Genomic DNA, 18,041 nt, shown 5'->3' with positions numbered 1-18,041 from the left:
TCCATAAAAGAATATGTGTGAATTTTCTGAATTCCCAGTCATAGTGACTTCTCCTAGGTACTGAGAATACAGTGAGGACCAAGAAAACAAACTCCTAGACCTAACGGAGCTTGCAAATCATTACAGTTCTTCACTTACAAATAAATGTGGGCTAGAGATGGCGAAAGGAAAAACGTGGGGTGTTAGCAATGTACAGAGCAAGAAATTAGAAGTAGTTTTCCTCATTGAGGAAGTGATGTTTTAACTGAGGCCTCAAAGATTAGTAAGAGCTGGGCAGGCTCACGGAAAGAGTTTATGAGCCTTTTAGGCAGAAAGGCCAGTACGTGCCAAGTCCTGGAGAAAATGTATGTAGAGCCCGTAGACCAGGGGTCCCCAAACTTTTTACACAGGGGGCCAGTTCACTGTCCCTCAGACCGTTGGAGGGCCGGACTAGAAAAAAAAAACTGAACAAATCCCTATGCACATTGCACATATCTTATTTTAAAGTAAAAAACAAAACGGGAACAAATACAATATTTAAAATAAAGAACAAGTAAGTTTAAATCAACAAACTGACCAGTATTTCAATAGGAACTATGCTCCTCTCACTGACCACCAATGAAAGAGGTGCCCCTTCCGGAAGTGCTGCGAGGGCCGGATAAATGGCCTCAGGGGGCCGCATGTGGCCCGCGGGCCTGTAGTTTGGGGGACCCCTGCCCTAGAGCATGATAGGAGTTGAACAGAAAGAAGCAAAGGGTAGTGAGGCAAGGGGGGGGGGGGAGCAGGAAAGAAGGCGGAATGTTGAGAGGCCAGGTCCTGCACCTTAGCGACTTGAAGGATTTGAATTTATTCTGAGGGCAATTGAAATTCCTTGAATTTTTAAACAGGGATGTGGCAAGTTCAGATTTAAAATTTTTTAAAGATTACTCTCACTAACATGTGGAAAATAGTTTAGAAAAGCAAGAGTAGATATAAGGAAAACTATTGTGAAACTCTTGACAAATTGAGATGGAAGATGAAGATGTCAGAGAAGGTGGTGTTTCTGTTTTGGGATTTTTGCTGTTGTTTTTATAGCTTGAGATAGATTTAATAAGGAGATGAATTATTACATATGTTGTACAGCTCTTGTATTATTTTTTTGTACAGCTCTTTTAAATAACGTGCATTTGGCTTTAGTTTTTGAGCTTTATCTTATGGTAGATTTATTTTAATACAAGTTTTTAGTAATTTTTTTCCAATTACAGCCTTCTTTCAATATTTTGTATCAGTTTCAGCTATACAGAACAGTAGTTCAGACATTCATATACTTTACAAAGTGTTCTCCCCGTATTCCCAGTACCCACCTGGAACTATACATGGTTATTGCAGTATCATTGACTGCATTTCATGTTCTGTATTTACATCCCTATGACTGTTTTGTAACTATTTTATACTTCTCAACCCCTTCACCTCTTTCACCAGTTCCCCACCACCCCTCCCCTCTGGCAATTAACAAGGGAGTATTTTACATTTATAAACTGTACATACTCTATAAAAGGTATGTTAATATTTATTTTGAATGGTGGATATAACAGTTTCTATGATGTTATTTTTTTCTTATATTTCTCTTAGGATTTTTTGTGGCATCCAGAAGTTAATGGGTCAATGAAACAGTGTATCAAAGTGTGGACTGAGGTCTGTATTTGAAAATATAGGTCTTTCTGATTTTGTGCAACCAAAGATTAAAAGCTTATGAGCATCCATTGCTTTTCTCCCCTTACTCAACTGTCCCCCTCTCCTGTATTTTATACAACTTTCTTGATAGCAGCTAAGTTGTGCTGGATTGATTCTGTCACTTTACTGAGAAAAGAAAATACAGTATTGTACTTTTTTTTTTATAGAGACAGAGAGATAGTCAGAGAGAGGGATAGATAGGGACAGACAGACAGGAATGGAGAGAGATGAGAAGCATCAATCATCAGTTTTTCGTTGCAACACCTTAGTTGTTCATTGATTGCTGTCCCATATGTGCCTTGACTGCGGGCCTTCAGCAGACCGAGTAACCTCTTGCTCGAGCCAGCGACCTTGGGTCCAAGCTGGTGAGCCTTGCTCAAACCAGATGAGCCTGCGCTCAAGCTGGCAACCTTGTGGTCTTGAACCTGGGTCCTCCATGTCCCAGTCCAACATTCTATCCACTGTGCCACCGCTGGTCAGGCCAGTATTGTACTTTGATCCAATATCTCTCCCATCACCATTCTAACCCTCAGGCAACTGTGCTTATACCCCACTATGCGGCCTTACACTGTTCTCACTGCTGTAGCTCAGTTCATCTTTCTGTCACAGTCTACACTCCTGTGAACGTTTCTCCACTTTGCCCTTGAAACTCATGCCCAAATACTTCAGGAAACTTTTTTTCATACCTGTTTTCTTCCCTTTTATCCTTACATTTATTATCCAGAACTCAAGCCTTGTATGTTTTGGTTCATAATGTTCCCAGTTGAATTAGGTATAAGAGCAAGCATGCTATTAAGATCAGAAAACCCCTAAGTTCCTACATGTCTGCTTTAGAATCTCCATATATATCTCCTCCTCAGTCCTTTAAACTATGTTCTTTCCCAGAGGGATTTGCATTTGGGATTCATAATATATTATTCAGTGTTGTTTACCTTAGTTTACTTAATTACTTGTGCTGCAGTGATATTTTTATTTGCTGCTTTTCACAGTAAATGTTTAGCATGGCAACCATTTCATATACCAAATAAACTTCTATTCAGTTTGCTGGGAACGTAGTCAACATTTCTAATTTTGTTGCTGTGAGAAAACAGATTTAAGTTTTCAAAAGAATAAACATGCAAACAACTTCTAGAATTCAACTTTCTAGTAAATTTGGATCTCATGTAATTTTTTGTTTTTATTGATATGTTTTTAAATGTTCAGAAGTATAGAATAATGTCATGTGTATATTTTAAATGATTTAAAATTATGTTTCATATTTATGCTAGATCTGAAAATATATCCATTAAAATAGTAGAAATTTATAATTAAAGAAACATCAATGCAGTATAATTTATAAGTCTTGCAAGTTTACAGAAAACCTTTGTTATTTATTAACTTGAAGATAAATTGCATTTGCAGGTTTTTGGTTTTTTAATATGCTAAATCTAGCTTTTGGAGCTTTAGAGTCTGTAGTAAAACTCCTTGTATTATTGGGGGAAAGGAAAGTTTCAATTTATTTAGGTAGATGGACATGTAAATCGCCTAAGGTTGATTGGTTTTATTTCTTTAAAGAGTGTATATGTATTTATGTTTTTACTATTTTCATAGTAAGTTGCTAAATTCTAAGAATGCAAAAATCCATACTGTTATTATTCATGTACTGTTGCTAGCTTTGTGCTGGATATTGGGAATGTGGCTGGGAATTAGCCCCACTCAGCCCTGGAGGAATATGCGATCTAGTAGATTTCTGATCTAGTGACTGTCTGATGAATGATGAGGGATAACACTAGGTTAAGCACACAGAACTAGGAAAGCACCATGGAGGGAGGTGCATAGGATGGTGGTTGGTTAGACTTTAGGTGATGATCCAGAACATCACTATCACCAGGCCAGGTGCTGCAGATACCTTAGTTAACATAATAGAGTTCCTCTTAAAATGCTTCCAGATGAGTGGCAAATATTGGTAATTAAGGAAACTGTATTAAATCCCAAGTAGGGGAATATAGGGAACAACAGCATTACAGAGGACAGGCACTTAATGCAATTTTAAAGTTTTCAAAATTAGTATTCAGAAAAAGTGAATTTAAAGGTGAGGGTGTGGAGTGAAAAATGAGGATTGTCCCAAGTGTAGGAAATTGCATATGCAAGGATGCTGAAAGTAGAATGTAGCCTATTCTGGAGTTACCAGGAGTTTAGCGTGGCTAGAGTCGAGTTCAAAGTGCTCCTTTATTTATGTTTGGTTTTGGTTTTTAATATCATGTGCTTTGTGTTGGAAGACATAGATAAGAGATGAGTTAAGCAGATACTAGATTATGAATAATGTCAAAATATATTTGGTGGGGGATAGATTTACTTTATTCATTTTTTTATTAACTCTAAATACTTCAGCATGTATTTCCTAAAAATAAGGATATTGGGTTGAACTTATTTTGAGGGTAGTAGAGAACCACTGAAAGTTTTAAACAGGGCCCTGGCTGATCGGCACAATGGTAGAGCGTAGGCCTGGCATGTGGAAGTCCTGGATTCAATTCCTGGTCAGGGAACACCGGAGAAGCAAACGTCTGCTTCTTACCCCTTCTTCTTCTTCTTCTCTCTCTCTCTCCCTCTCTCTCTCTCTTTCTTTCCCTCTTTCCCTCCTGCAGCCATGGCTCAATTCGAGCAAGTTGACCCCGGGGCTCCGAGAATGGCTTCATGGCCTTGCCTCAGTCGCTGAAATAGCTCAGTTGCTGAGCAATGCAGCAGCAACCTCAGATGGGTAGAACATTGTCCCCAGTGGGCTTGCCAGGTGGATCCCGGTTGGGGTGCATGCGGAGTCTGTCTCTCTGCCTCCCTGCCTCTCACTTAATAAAAAAGGTTTTAAACAGGAGAATAATGTCAGACAGTGGGGTACTAGCAGGAAATTAGACTAAATGGCAAAGAAACCTGCAATTTAGATATAATTCTGTAGGTAATGGTAGTCATTAAGAAGTCTGAGCTATTTCGATGTTTTTGGCGAGTCTTGCTATTGGAGTGAAGTGGTATTTGAAATTACCTGAATGAAAGAAATTGAATAGGCAGAGAGTTTAGAAATTAAATAAGAGAGTTTAGGAATGAAACTATCCAAAAGATTCTGAGAAGGGGCAGTGAAAGGGGTAAGATGAAAAGCAGGAAAAGAATAACGTGTCCCAGGAAAGAGTTTTAAGAGGTGGATAAGTGTTATCATTGTAGGAGCTAGGTAAGGTAGACTATAGCTACAGGACTTGGCAATCCAGAGTTTATTAATGTACTCTGAGCACAGTTTTTATGGATAGTGAAGCCTTAAATCAAAATGTGATAAATTGAGGTATAAATGAGAGAGAAATTGGCATAGAGAAGGCATAATGGTCTTTCAAGTAATCTGCTGGTTAAGGGTGTGTAGGGGAAGAATTTGAGAGTGAGAAATGCTGAAGGAATATTTTTTGAGGAGAAAGGTGACTTAACACTTTGTAGATTGGGGAAAGGCAGAAGAGTCGAGAAGGGGGATGACAGTGACAATAGGAGAGTTAAAGGCAGTAATGTATGGTTACAGCTCCATAAGTACAAGGGGATCTCACACAAAGGAACAGGGATCTAGACACTAAGGAAAGTGTTATCCATTAGAAGGAATAGGGAGAAATTTTCTTTATTCTCTTGTGAGAGGAAGATAGGCCAGGGTGAGTATATGGGTAAAGTTGTAAGAATGGAGGAAGGCAAGAACATACAGCTAAATGAATTCAGTTTCTCTTTGAAATTTGAGAATTAGATTTATGTGGAAAGTGAGGAGGAGGACAAGAGGGACCTGTATGAGGAAAATAAGATTTAGGATGACCACTGTAAACCATGAGAAAAGGAGCCATTTAGAGATGAGGAAAAAGTTTTGGTGAAATAACAAGGTAAATGAAGCACTAAGTACTTTTCTCTTAAATTAGCACATTTTAATGTAGATTCTTGCTACTTGTGAGATAGACAGGAAGATATTATACATATCTTATAAAACAAACATAGACTCAGAAAGGTTGGCCATGGGAGCTAGACTGGAAACAGAAATAGCTCTGAAGGGAATAGATTAATTTTGTTATTTTTCTGTTTTTATAGTTTTCTATAAAAATACATATTTATAATGAGACACTAAATCATTTTCATATATGGGTCAGATATTTTTCTGATTTCTTATTTTTATTGTTTCTGTGCACTTGATTGTAGTATCAATGTTTCTATGTTGTGGAAAGTATATACATTGAACTCAGAAATCAGAAGATAAGTGATTTTTGTCGCTGCCCAAATTCACAATATCCTGTAAACTTTTCTGAGTCTGTAGTCTTGTTTTATAAGATATGTATAATCTCTTTCTTCATTACATCACAAGTGGCAAGAATCTGTATTAAAATGAACTATTTTAAGAGAAAGTACTACATAATTGGTAGTATAACTTAGAGTACAGTTTGCATTTGGCGAGGATTTCTCCTTATGTTTTTTCCACATTATGGTCTCTGATAATTATCAGTTCATTTTTTAAATACATACTGGATTTAACTTTCCCAAAAGATTACTTCCTTAGGACATAACCTTATATTTTATTTAAAAGTTAGACTGTGTATTCCAGGAATACTTTTTAATTGGCTGATACAATATACTAGAGCTTCAGGCTCAAGCAGTTTACTCAACAATTCAGAATAATCTTAGGCCATGTTACATATTGGTAGTGTTTTGTTGTTGTTGTTGTTTTGTAAAAAACACCAAAGAATTAACCATATAAACCTCATGCCATCCTGAATAACCATGTAACCATGTAAGTTTTTTAAGGCATTGGTTATCTATCTTGTTATAGCAAGAATTCTGTAAAAAAAACTCTAGATAATTAAAATGCATTTAGAAGGACAAATAACTTAAATTTAAGGAAAAGAATTAAGTGATATGACTTGTATTAATTTCCTGAACTAGATATAATGCTATTATAAAGATTTTTCTTTCTTTAGGATTCTGTTGCAAAGCCCCATGTGATTGTAGCAGGAGCTGCCACAGTAAGTTATTATCTGTATTCTTCTATAATGATTTTTGTTTCATACTTATAACCATGCTAAGAAGTTAACTTATGTTAAATAGAATTCTTTATTGTACTTAGTTCATTTCTATTTCTATTGTAATTAATGAGACTAATGAATTTTAATAAAAAAGATATAATGAACTTAGAAAATTTGGTGTTAAATGTCAGTATTATTTTATATCTAAAATTATATTCTTCTTGAATGTTATACACTGGAAATCCAATTTTATATCAGCTATTTCTAACCACCGTCATATATTACATGACATAATGAGACCGCAATTTATTCTAATATTGAAGAAAAATGGGAATTATCTTAAAAATAATAACCTTTGTTACAATAGAGTAAGTTATATATTTTGTCGCTAATAAATAATGAATTAATGCTTAATTTTTACTTCTTCTTAGTGGTCTATCAAGATTCACAATGGCAGTAATGAAGCGCTTTCTCAATATAAGATGAATATTACCTCCATAGCACCACTTCTCGAAAAATTGGCCAAGACTAGTGATGTTTATTGGGTCTTACAAGGTAAAGGATGAGTAATGAAAAAATGTCATTTCGTATATATTTTGAGTCATGGGTTTTTATTATCTTCTAGTTCAAGAAGCAAAATTACTGCTATATGAGAATAAAATTTGAAATAAGGTTTACAGAATTAGAACAAATTTGAGTTATTTGCTTTTCTCTTTTGAATTTAAGGAACAGACATACTAATAAATAAAATAAGTAAAAAATAAATAATAAATAAAAATATTCTGCAGGGAGCTTCAGCAGGCGGAATGGCTGCAGAATGTAACAGAGAATACATTCTAAAGGCAAATGAGGTGTTTACTCTGATTTTTACTTCCCACAAAGTACATTTATTGTGATTGGGTAGAGTAGGAAAAAAATTACTAAGTTCATTTTATAACAGAGTCATTGGAAGTAAGTATGTTTTGGAATTGACAGAATGTATTTAAATTCACACTATTTAGTTTATACTTGATAATGAAATTTTTTAAGAGAAAGTTGCCATTAAATCAACTCATTTCAGGAGTTATTGAATGTCCATTATTTAATGCCTAGTACAATATGAATACCTTGGGTTTTTTAGCAATTTAGGTTGTTTGTGTAAGTTGAATTTCTAAGTTGTATTTCTAAATTGAATGTCGAGCTGAGAGGAATAAAAGAGCTGGTGGGAATCTGAACTACAGTCTCTGTTTTCAGACTCATTGTTAACCTTTCTCTAACTAAAATGAGTAATATTAAATTTAGATTTAAATTATTTATGAGACCTTGGTCTCGAGAAAATAACCTCTCAATTGTGTGAACAAAGTTTGCAGACTTAGCAGAGACAGGAGGACAGGAAGGCTGTCTGCTGTTCATTAGGCGGACGTCCGCCGTCCAGTCTTAATTCCCCATACCCAGCAAAACCCAGCACCCAAAAACTTTAAACTCTTAAGACATGCTAGAACATAAAAATGAGGAAGATATTGATCAGTAAAAAACTTGAATAGGCCCTGGCCGGTTGGCTCAGCGGTAGAGCGTCGGCCTGGCGTGCGGGGGACCCGGGTTCAATTCCTGGCCAGGGCACACAGGAGAAGCGCCCATTTGCTTCTCCACCCCCCCCCCCCTCCTTCCTCTCTGTCTCTCTCTTCCCCTCCCGCAGCCAAGGCTCCATTGGAGCAAAGATGGCCCGGGCGCTGGGGATGGCTCCTTGGCCTCTGCCCCAGGCGCTAGAGTGGCTCTGGTTGCGGCAGAGCGACGCCCCGGAGGGGCAGAGTATCGCCCCCTGGTGGGCAGAGCATCGCCCCCTGGTGAGCGTGCCGGGTGGATCCCGGTCGGGCGCATGCGGGAGTCTGACTGTCTCTCCCCGTTTCCAGCTTCAGAAAAATACAAAAAAAACCAAACTTGAATATATGATAAATCTATTGAAAATCTTGGCCAGCTTTGTTGTGGAATAAATTACTGATAGTTCCCTGGAATCCTTAGAATTTTAACAAAAAGTATGAAATACAGTCAGCTAATATGCATGATCACAATTTCTACCAATAGGTTTTTTAAAATGTATTTTAATACTGTGTTTTATGTGCAGATCCTGTTTATGAAGATCTATTAAGTGAAAATAGGAAAATGATCACTAACGAGAAGATAGATGCCTACAATGAAGCTGCAGTCAGTATTTTGAATAGCAGCACCAGAAATTCTAAATCAAATGTTAAAATGTTCAGTGTTTCCAAATTAATTGCTCAAGAAACCATCATGGAATCTTTGGATGGCTTACATCTTCCAGAATCAAGCAGAGAAACTGTAAGAATTCTTGTACTTGTCAGTAGGTAGAGACAACAGTATCTAATTGGTTATAAAAGTCACTATAAATGGTAATAAATAATATATTTTGATGCATCTTCATAACTTGTAGTTTTCCTGTCTAAACATACATCTAGAAATAACTTTTCATCACTTGGCTGTGTATGTAAATGAGAGTTTTCATATACTCTGAGAAGGAAAGGAGTTATGGAAAGGGGGATATGTCACAATGTATTGAGTGTTAATCACTCTTACTATATACCATATCTAATTAAGAAGCTTACAAGTTCTCAGCATACTCATGATTGAAAACTACTGCTTAATGTTCTTGCCTTAAACTGAACAAGATTAAGCTTCTGTGAAGAGTATATATTTTAACATGTAGACTCATTTTGATGATTTCCTTACAGTATTTGTACCCTAATTATTATTGAAGGTATATAGTAACACTGAAAAAATTGAGATTGGCAGATGGAAAGGGATGTTAAGTATGAAAGAGAACTGCATAATTACAAATTTTCACACATAGTACAATAGCTATATATTACTTAGAGTTACTATTTTCTTATAAAGCAGTGATTCTTCACCTTTTTGAGGATCCCATAACCCCTTTGAGTGTTCATTAAAAAACAATGGTTCCATTCCTCTCCTGCAGAAAAATGCCTGTTTGTATTTATACACACATGGTTCTCTGTATACTTTACTGGGCTTTTGGGATCCTCTGGAACTGGTTAAGATCTTTGGTATGGGGTTTGTAGGCTAGTTATCTGCAAAAGTGCCAGGCACAGAACCCACGGCTAAAAGGGTGAGATTTCCTAAATAGTTGAGTACTTTCAATGCTTAGGCTTAAATAATATAATCATCTTAAGTTCCAAAGATGTCTAAAGTTTTAAAAAACTAGGTTTGACTGAACCTTCAACTAAACGATCTTGACAGCTTACCTAGAATATTTTATTATAATGAAACCATGTTCAAGATTCCACATTTATTTAACATTAGAAATCTGAAAACTTAGAATCCTAAGTGGTCCATATACTGTAAACCAAATGAAAGGCATATTACAAATACTTTTAGCAAAGAATTATGTTCGTGGCAGTTATTTTACATTCAGTTTTTACATCTAAAAATTAGGACTTTAAATATCCTGGTATCTTCTCTAGTGAAAGTTTGCTCATTAAAATTCTTTAGTCTTTGACATTTGTCACTATTTTTTTTAACCAGAGGCCACAGGCTATTAATAGCCATGAAATTAGTATTTTTTCTAAAAAAAAGAGAAAAGAATAGAGAAATGTCAGAGTGCATTTTAAGAAGTAAGGATAGGTATTGTTTCCCACATGTACATGTATTTCTGGGTCACATTATAAAATGAATTTTTCATTACAGATCATAGCCCAAGATTTGAAAAGCCTGAACTATTACACAGATTGAAGGAATAGAATTATTTGCATGAGTGTTTGGGAAATGGTAGCAAAAAATACAAAAGCATTTTCGTTTCAGTGCTGAAAAATCTGGAGTATTTACAGGAGAAAATTGGATGTGAAATATAATACATTCCTGACAAGATAATAACCAAATAACTTGATTTGTTCACAGAGTGCAATGATTCTTATGAACGTGTATTGTAATAAGATATTGAAGCCTGTAGACGGTTCCTGTTGTCAACCTCGGCCTCCTCTGACTCTCATTCAGAAGCTAGCTGCTTGTTTTTTCACTGTATCGATTATCGGATATTTAATTTTTTATATAATTCATCGTAATGCTCATCGGAAGAATAAGCCATGTACTGATTTGGAAAGTGGAGAGGAAAAGAAAAATATTGTCACTACCCCTGTGTCTTCATTAGAAATACTTTTACAATCTTTCTGTAAACTTGGCCTGATTATGGCTTATTTCTATATGTGTGACCGTGCAAATCTATTTATGAAGGAAAACAAATTTTATACACATTCAACTTTCTTTATTCCAATTATCTACATCTTGGTTTTGGGAGTATTTTACAATGAAAATACTAAAGAGGTAAGAGCCATTTTCTTTTTAGCTTATGTTACCTTTATCTCATTACAAACTCTAGATTAAAAACTATATATTTATCATTTATCATGCTAGAATATACAAGCATGTATACAGAAGGGGACAAATAAATGTTGTGGTTGTACTTCACTTAGTGGACTCTGGGGCTGGTTTTTTTTGGTTGTTTGTTTTTGAAACAGTTTGGAAGAAGTTCAACGAGTTTTGTGGAGGTTGTTGAAAAGTTGGAAAGTAATGACCTGTGGAAAAGATGTCATAACTTAGTGTTATTTTGCCTGCATGCGGATAGAGAAAGTGGAGGGGCTTCCAATTTTATAATGGTCTTCAAACATGATATACTATGTTTTATAAAGCAAAAATATATAATTACATTAGTGCTTATATGCACAAATATATAGATATATATTTATACCATCAGACATGTACACACAAATTAGAATTTATGTAATAATGTAGGCATTGTTCATAATATTCTGAATTTCCTATTTCAGCATTGCTGGAATTGCTCAGAATATTAGTGTAACTCCTTTTTAAGGCATGATTTATTTGAATTAATAAATTCCATTGTAAGAAATAACTCATACAAGAATGATTAATCAGTTCTTCATCTCTGGTGAGAATATTCTAGGGAAAATAAGCTATAATACTAGAGCTTTCTTTTTTCACAGTAAAGTATAAGAGAACTGTAAGATCTTTTTTAACTGAAATCCTAAGATTTTCTTAAAATTATAAAATGCCATTTTTTACATTTATAAACACATGTTATAGTTTAAATGTATCCCCCTTTTTTTTTTTTTTTTTTTTTTTTTTCATTTTTCCGAAGCTGGAAACGGGGAGGCAGTCAGATAGACTCCCGCATGCGCCTGACGGGGATCCACCCGGCACGCCCACCAGGGGGTGATGCTCTGCCCATCTGGGGCATTGCTCTGTTGCATCCAGAGCCATTCTAGCGCCTGAGGCAGAGGCCACAGAGCCATCTCCAGCACCCGGGCCATCTTTGCTCCAATGGAGCCTTGGCGGCGAGTGGGGAAGAGAGAGACAGAGAGGAAGGAGAGGGGGAGGGGTGGAGAAGCAAATGGGCGCCTCTCCTGTGTGCCCTGGCTGGGAATCGAACCCAGGACTCCTGCACGCCAGGCCAACGCTCTACTGCTGAGCCAACCGGCCAGGGCCTAAATGTAATCTTAATATAAAACCATGTCAATTTAGGCCCTGGCCGGTTGGCTCAGCGGTAGAGCGTCGGCCTGGCGTGCGGGGGACCCGGGTTCAATTCCCGGCCAGGGTGCATAGGAGAAGCACCCATTTGCTTCTCCACCCCCACCCCCTCCTTCCTCTCTGTCTCTCCCCCCTCCCTACCCCCACCCACCCCCAGCAGCCAAGGCTCCATTGGAGCAAAGATGGCCTGGGCACTGGGGATGGCTCCTTGGCCTCTGCCCCAGGCGCTAGAGTGGCTCTGTTTGCAACAGAGCGACGCCCCGGAGAGGCAGAGCATCGCCCCTGGTGGGCGTGTCGGGTGGATCCCGGTCGGGCGCATGCGGGAGTCTGTCTGACTGTCTCTCCCCGTTTCCAGCTTCAGAAAAATACAAAAAAAAAACAAAAAAAAAACCCATGTCAATTTAAATACTATTTAAGTTATTTAAAGTAAAATAGTTTTCAAATTTATATCTTAGTTTTATTATAGGCCCTGGCTGGTTGGCTCAGTGAATAAAGCATCAACCTGGCCTGTCAGGTCTTGGGTTCGACCTTTGTCAGGGCACATATGAGAAGCAGTCAATGAGTACACATGAAAGGGAACAACTATGTGAAGCAACCAGTTGGTGCTTCCCTCCTTCTCTTCCTCTCTCCCTTATTCTTATACCCCCCTCTCAAATCAATGGAAATTTAAAAATAAATGAAACATTTTATTATATCTTTTTTTAATTCAGTGAGAGAAGGGGAGGCAGAGAGATGGACTCCTGCATCCGGACCAGGATCCACCCAGCAAGCCCACTAAGGGTGATGCTATGCCCATAAGGGGGCGGGAGGTGTTGCTCTGTTTCTCAGCAACTGAGCTTTTTTTAGCACTTGAGGCAGAGGCCATAGAGCTATCCTCAGCACCCTGGGTCAACTCACTTTACTTGAGCCATGGCTACAGGAGGCGGAGAGAGAGAGAGAGAAGCAAGAGGGGGAGGGGTGAAGAGTCAGATGATTACTTCTCCTGTGTGCCCTGACCAGGAATTAAACCTGGGACATCCAGATGCCAGGCCGAGGTTCTACCACTGAGCCAACCGCCCAGGGCCCGTTTTATTATATATATCATTTATCAAGAGTAAAATGACCATCTTTAACTGTCTCCCCCCCACATACACAGGGTTCTTTTAACAAAAAGCATTAGCTTTATATCCTATAATAGCAATTTTAACATACTTAATATAGACTGTCCAAATAATAGCTTCTTGGCAAATTTTAAAACAGATGTTGGTTCTTTACACAGACTAAAGTATTAAATAGAGAACAAACAGATGAATGGAAAGGCTGGATGCAACTTGTGATTTTGATTTATCATATCTCTGGAGCAAGTACAGTAAGTATTTTGATGTTCAGAAAATACAGGAAATAATGTCACTGTAATGTTTAAGGGTACCAACTCTTGCTGTGTATTCTTTACCATTTAGGGACCCTTATTTCCAGCCCAATCTTTCTGCTTTCCTCCTCTTCTCCAACCACCTGACTTTTTGGGAATGTAATGTTTTAAAAGAAAAATCAATTTTTTTTAAAGAAAAGGCAGTAATTTATTTGTATTTACTTGGTCTTTAATTTAGTAGAAACAGCTAATAATTTAAGGGTATTATTTCATGTCATACTGTGAACAACTAATTTAAAGTTATCAAGAACCTTTGTAGATGACACTTAATTGCAAAAGATTTGGAATTAGCAAGTTACTGTCAAAAGAAATCATATTAGATTATATTTTATATTCTACCCTTCATCATATAAATATTTTAGGAAGCTTGACCAACTATTTTTATACTTTTAAATTTAAAAAAACTCAGGCTCATAAATTTTAAAAAGCTTAGAACTCTTTGCCTAGTGTTCAAAGAGCTCCTCTACTCATGGGCCGCCATTGTAGACCGGGCAAGACAAGCCACACTTCCTGTGTCTGACCATCGCCATGACATGGACCCTTACTGTGCTCTCCTAGTGCCTCTGTACCTGGACAAAATAATTTTTTTCCTTCTCTAGGATTTCCAGGGTCTGCGGACATCTTGGATTTGGCAAGGGTATCAGAGTTGTAACATTTTAGCAGCTTTACAGTTAAAACAAGCTTTTGAGGATAAACCTAGGTGTCTGATAACCACTGTTCACATAAGTTTTTATAGTGAAGATACAAACTGATTTCTATAAAATGTATTTTTAAAAATTTAAGAAACATTTATAATTTGGAAACTACTGAACTACTTTTTTATTGCAGTATTTGTATAAAGCACAAACCCTTAACCAGTATTGAAATCGATGATAAATTGAGATGACAGGAGACCGTTGCCCAGAAAGGAGTAGTATTTTAAAATCTCCATAGTAGTAGTTAAGAAGGTAAACAATAGTGGGGTTTTTCAGATGTCTCTAACAATTTGAAAATAATTTTATTCTTCATTCAGTCCATTATTTTTTTAATATTGGTGATATATGAATGGTTTGTGTGAAGGACTAAAGGCAAAACAAAAAAATACAATTTGTAGTGAAATATGTACTAAGACTGTGATACGTGTATTTGTTGGGGCAGTGAAATTCCAGTGACCCTGCAGCTGAGGGACCTGTGACTTCAGGGAGTCCTGGGAGAGCCAAGGCCGCGACAGGGCTGGGGCTGCAGCTGAGGGACCTGTGACTTCAGGGAGCCCCGGGAGGGCCAAGGCAGCGACAGGGCTGCGGGGCTGAGGGACCTGTGACTTCAGGGAGCCCCGGGAGAGCCAAGGCAGCGACAGGGCTGGGGCTGCAGCTGAGGGACCTGTGACTTCAGGGAGCCCCGGGAGGGCCAAGGCAGCGTAAGGCTGCGGGGCTGAGGGACCTGTGACTTCAGGGAGCCCCGGGAGAGCCAAGGCAGCGACAGGGCTGGGGCTGCAGCTGAGGGACCTGTGACTTCAGGGAGCCCCGGGAGAGCCGAGGCAGCGACAGGGCTGCGGGGCTGAGGGACCTGTGACTTCAGGGAGCCCCGGGAGGGCCAAGGCAGCGACAGGGCTGGGGCTGCAGCTGAGGGACCTGTGACTTCAGGGAGCCCCGGGAGAGCCAAGGCAGCGACAGGGCTGGGGCTGCAGCTGAGGGACCTGTGACTTCAGGGAGCCCCGGGAGAGCCGAGGCAGCGACAGGGCTGCGGGGCTGAGGGACCTGTGACTTCAGGGAGCCCCGGGAGAGCCAAGGCAGCGACAGGGCTGGGGCTGCAGCTGAGGGACCTGTGACTTCAGGGAGCCCCGGGAGAGCCAAGGCAGCGACAGGGCTGGGGCTGCAGCTGAGGGGATAAGAGTCAGTTCAGAAACCCAGTTCAGAATTTATAGGGTGAAGTTTGCAAATTCTCTAAAAAGTAAGGAGAGATGCATGTTGACTCCTAGAAATATCTCTGACATATGAATAAAGATTAAATTAATTTGAGAGGAGAAAAACGGGTTTTAAGAAAATGCCACTTAGAGACATAATTAATTGCTGACATATTAAAGGGTGATAATGGTTTAAAAAAAATAAGATAGAAAGAATTAATGGCAGATTAAATTCCTCAATTCAGTGATTCCAGAAAGGATTTGGATCATAAATGGATGCAGGCAATTTGGCATTCTATTAAAAACATTTGCCATGCTAGCATTCTAATACATCTTCGACTACATCCCAATACCCCCTAAATGACAATTTAAAAAAAAATCCCTCTTCTGGAAGGACATACTTTTCATTAACAGATCATTTGTTGTGATTAATTAAGATACCCGTGCTCTTTTATACTATAGGATTTTGTGGTTAGAAATTACCTGTATCTATATCAGCAAAGCATTAGGAGGGTTGTAACATGTTTTAGTACTTGATTCTTGGACATTTGAGGAATTCCCTTAATTAAAAACTCTTTAACTGCCACAATTATTTTAATCACCTAATCTTAATATTTTTTATTTTTAGTAAATAATACTAAACTTTAGTTGTGCCATGCTTTTTTTTTTTTTTTAAAGGGACAGAGAGAGAGTCAGAGAGAGGGATAGATAGGGACAGACAGGAGCGGAGAGAGATGAAAAGCATCAATCATTAGTTTTTCGTTGCGACCCCTTAGTTGTTCATTGATTGCTTTCTCACATGTGCCTTGACCGGGGACTACAGCAGACTGAGTAACCCCTTGCTCAAGCCAGCGACCTTGGGCTCAAGCTGGTGAGCTTTGCTCAAACCAGATGAGCCCGCGCTCTAGCTGGCGACCTCGGGGTCTCGAACCTGGGTGCTCCGCATCCCAGTCCGATGCTCTATCCACTGTGCCACTGCCTGGTCAGGCTGTGCCATGTTTTTATAATAAAATAGATACTATATCAAAAATTAACAAAGAATTCTTAAAATAATGCAGATGGTCTGTCAGGTTGCTATTCTTGGTATAAATATTCTTGTAAAACAATGTATATCAAATATGGGTAAAATTAGTGTGGGAAGTATGACAAGGCAGTTATAAACAGGAGATGATTTCATATTCCACTGCGGGTTGTTTCTTTTGAGAATTTGTAAATAACTTTTATGAAGGGACCTGAATCGAAGGTTTTGAGGGAATATTTATGAGACTAGGAAAAGAAGAAAACCAAAAATTAGTCTAGCTGTTAATTTTAATGAAATTTGAATTTCCAATATATTTTTATACCTAAAATTTTATTGTAAGTAATACTTGACTCGTGAAAGACAAAATGAAATCCAGTTTAAATGAAAGGAGACTACAAAGGAATGACAACTAAATGCTACGTGTGACACTGGTTCAAGCATGCTATGTGATAGATATCCACTGTGCTAGTCTTACAGATTTCTGTTGGTATAAAGGATCTTAAAATAAGAAACTGAAAAACATTATCTCATGAAATTTGTAATAATCCAGCATCGTCAGGAACTTGACAATTTGTTGTGATGATGTTTAATTCCATTTAAGTGAATTGTTTTTACTGCTTAAATTTAAGAACTAAGTACCAACTTTGTAGGTCTAGTCCCAGCGTTGAAGGGACTTGAAAGCACGTTTTACAGAGTGGCTGAAGTAATTAGTAATGGCCAGCCTGCGGTGACATCTGCGTTTTAAATATACATACTTGTAGAACTATTAGACTATTAGATTTAAGAGTGATTGATTAAGCCTGTGCATATAGCTCTAGAGCGAGACTCTTCATTATGGTAACCACTAGCCACAGGTGACTATTGGGCTCTTGAAATGTAGCCAGTCAGAATTAAGATGTGCCATACTACTAAAGTGAAACACAAACCAAATTAAGTAGGATTCATTAAGATAAATGCATGCTAACTTCAAAAATTTAGTATAGAAATAATGTAAAATATCTAATTACATGTTGAAATGATACTTTAGATATATTGAATTAAATAAAATATATTGATTAAAATTAATTTACTCATTTTTTAAACTTTTTTAATGTTCTGGTAGCCACATTAAAAATTACTATGAGGCTCCCATTTATTTCTCTTGTACAGCACTGCCCTAGAGGTCTGTAGTTGGTAGTTTTACAGAGTTAGAGGTCAACTTTTTATGAAAAGCAACTTTACAGAAGTTAAGGATCATCTGAAATGGAATGGATTGCCTTTGGAATGTGTATGTTTTCTGCTATGAAGAAGTGCTCAGATATCTTCAGGGAATATTTTAGAGGACATTCAAGAATGAGTAAGGGCACAGGTTCAGATTAGATGAATCCTAAGGCTATTTTAGTACCACATTTTCCACCTTCAGTTCTGTGATTCTAATATGTTACACATTTATTGAAAATTTCTTATTGAAGGAGATAAGACATTTAAAAAGAATTAATGGCC

At 37.8% G+C, this 18,041-nt stretch overlaps 1 protein-coding gene across 1 annotated transcript in view; it reads left to right on the top strand.

The window, feature by feature from the left end:
* CASD1 (CAS1 domain containing 1) overlaps positions 1-18,041 on the top strand; it is a 48,039-nt gene that overhangs the window by 16,151 nt on the left and 13,847 nt on the right. Inside the window, exons 5-10 of the mRNA XM_066353972.1 lie at positions 1,591-1,653; positions 6,648-6,692; positions 7,124-7,247; positions 8,794-9,008; positions 10,602-11,024; positions 13,507-13,596. Of these exons, the coding sequence (XP_066210069.1) occupies positions 1,591-1,653; positions 6,648-6,692; positions 7,124-7,247; positions 8,794-9,008; positions 10,602-11,024; positions 13,507-13,596 (960 nt within the window). The remainder of the gene's footprint in view (positions 1-1,590; positions 1,654-6,647; positions 6,693-7,123; positions 7,248-8,793; positions 9,009-10,601; positions 11,025-13,506; positions 13,597-18,041) is intronic.

The sequence above is a fragment of the Saccopteryx leptura genome, chromosome 12 (assembly GCF_036850995.1).
Source record: "Saccopteryx leptura isolate mSacLep1 chromosome 12, mSacLep1_pri_phased_curated, whole genome shotgun sequence".
In the NCBI taxonomy this organism is placed as follows: Eukaryota; Metazoa; Chordata; class Mammalia; order Chiroptera; family Emballonuridae; genus Saccopteryx; species Saccopteryx leptura.
The sequence above is the reverse complement of the archived record's forward strand: the minus strand, read 5'-3'. Positions and strand labels throughout refer to the sequence as shown.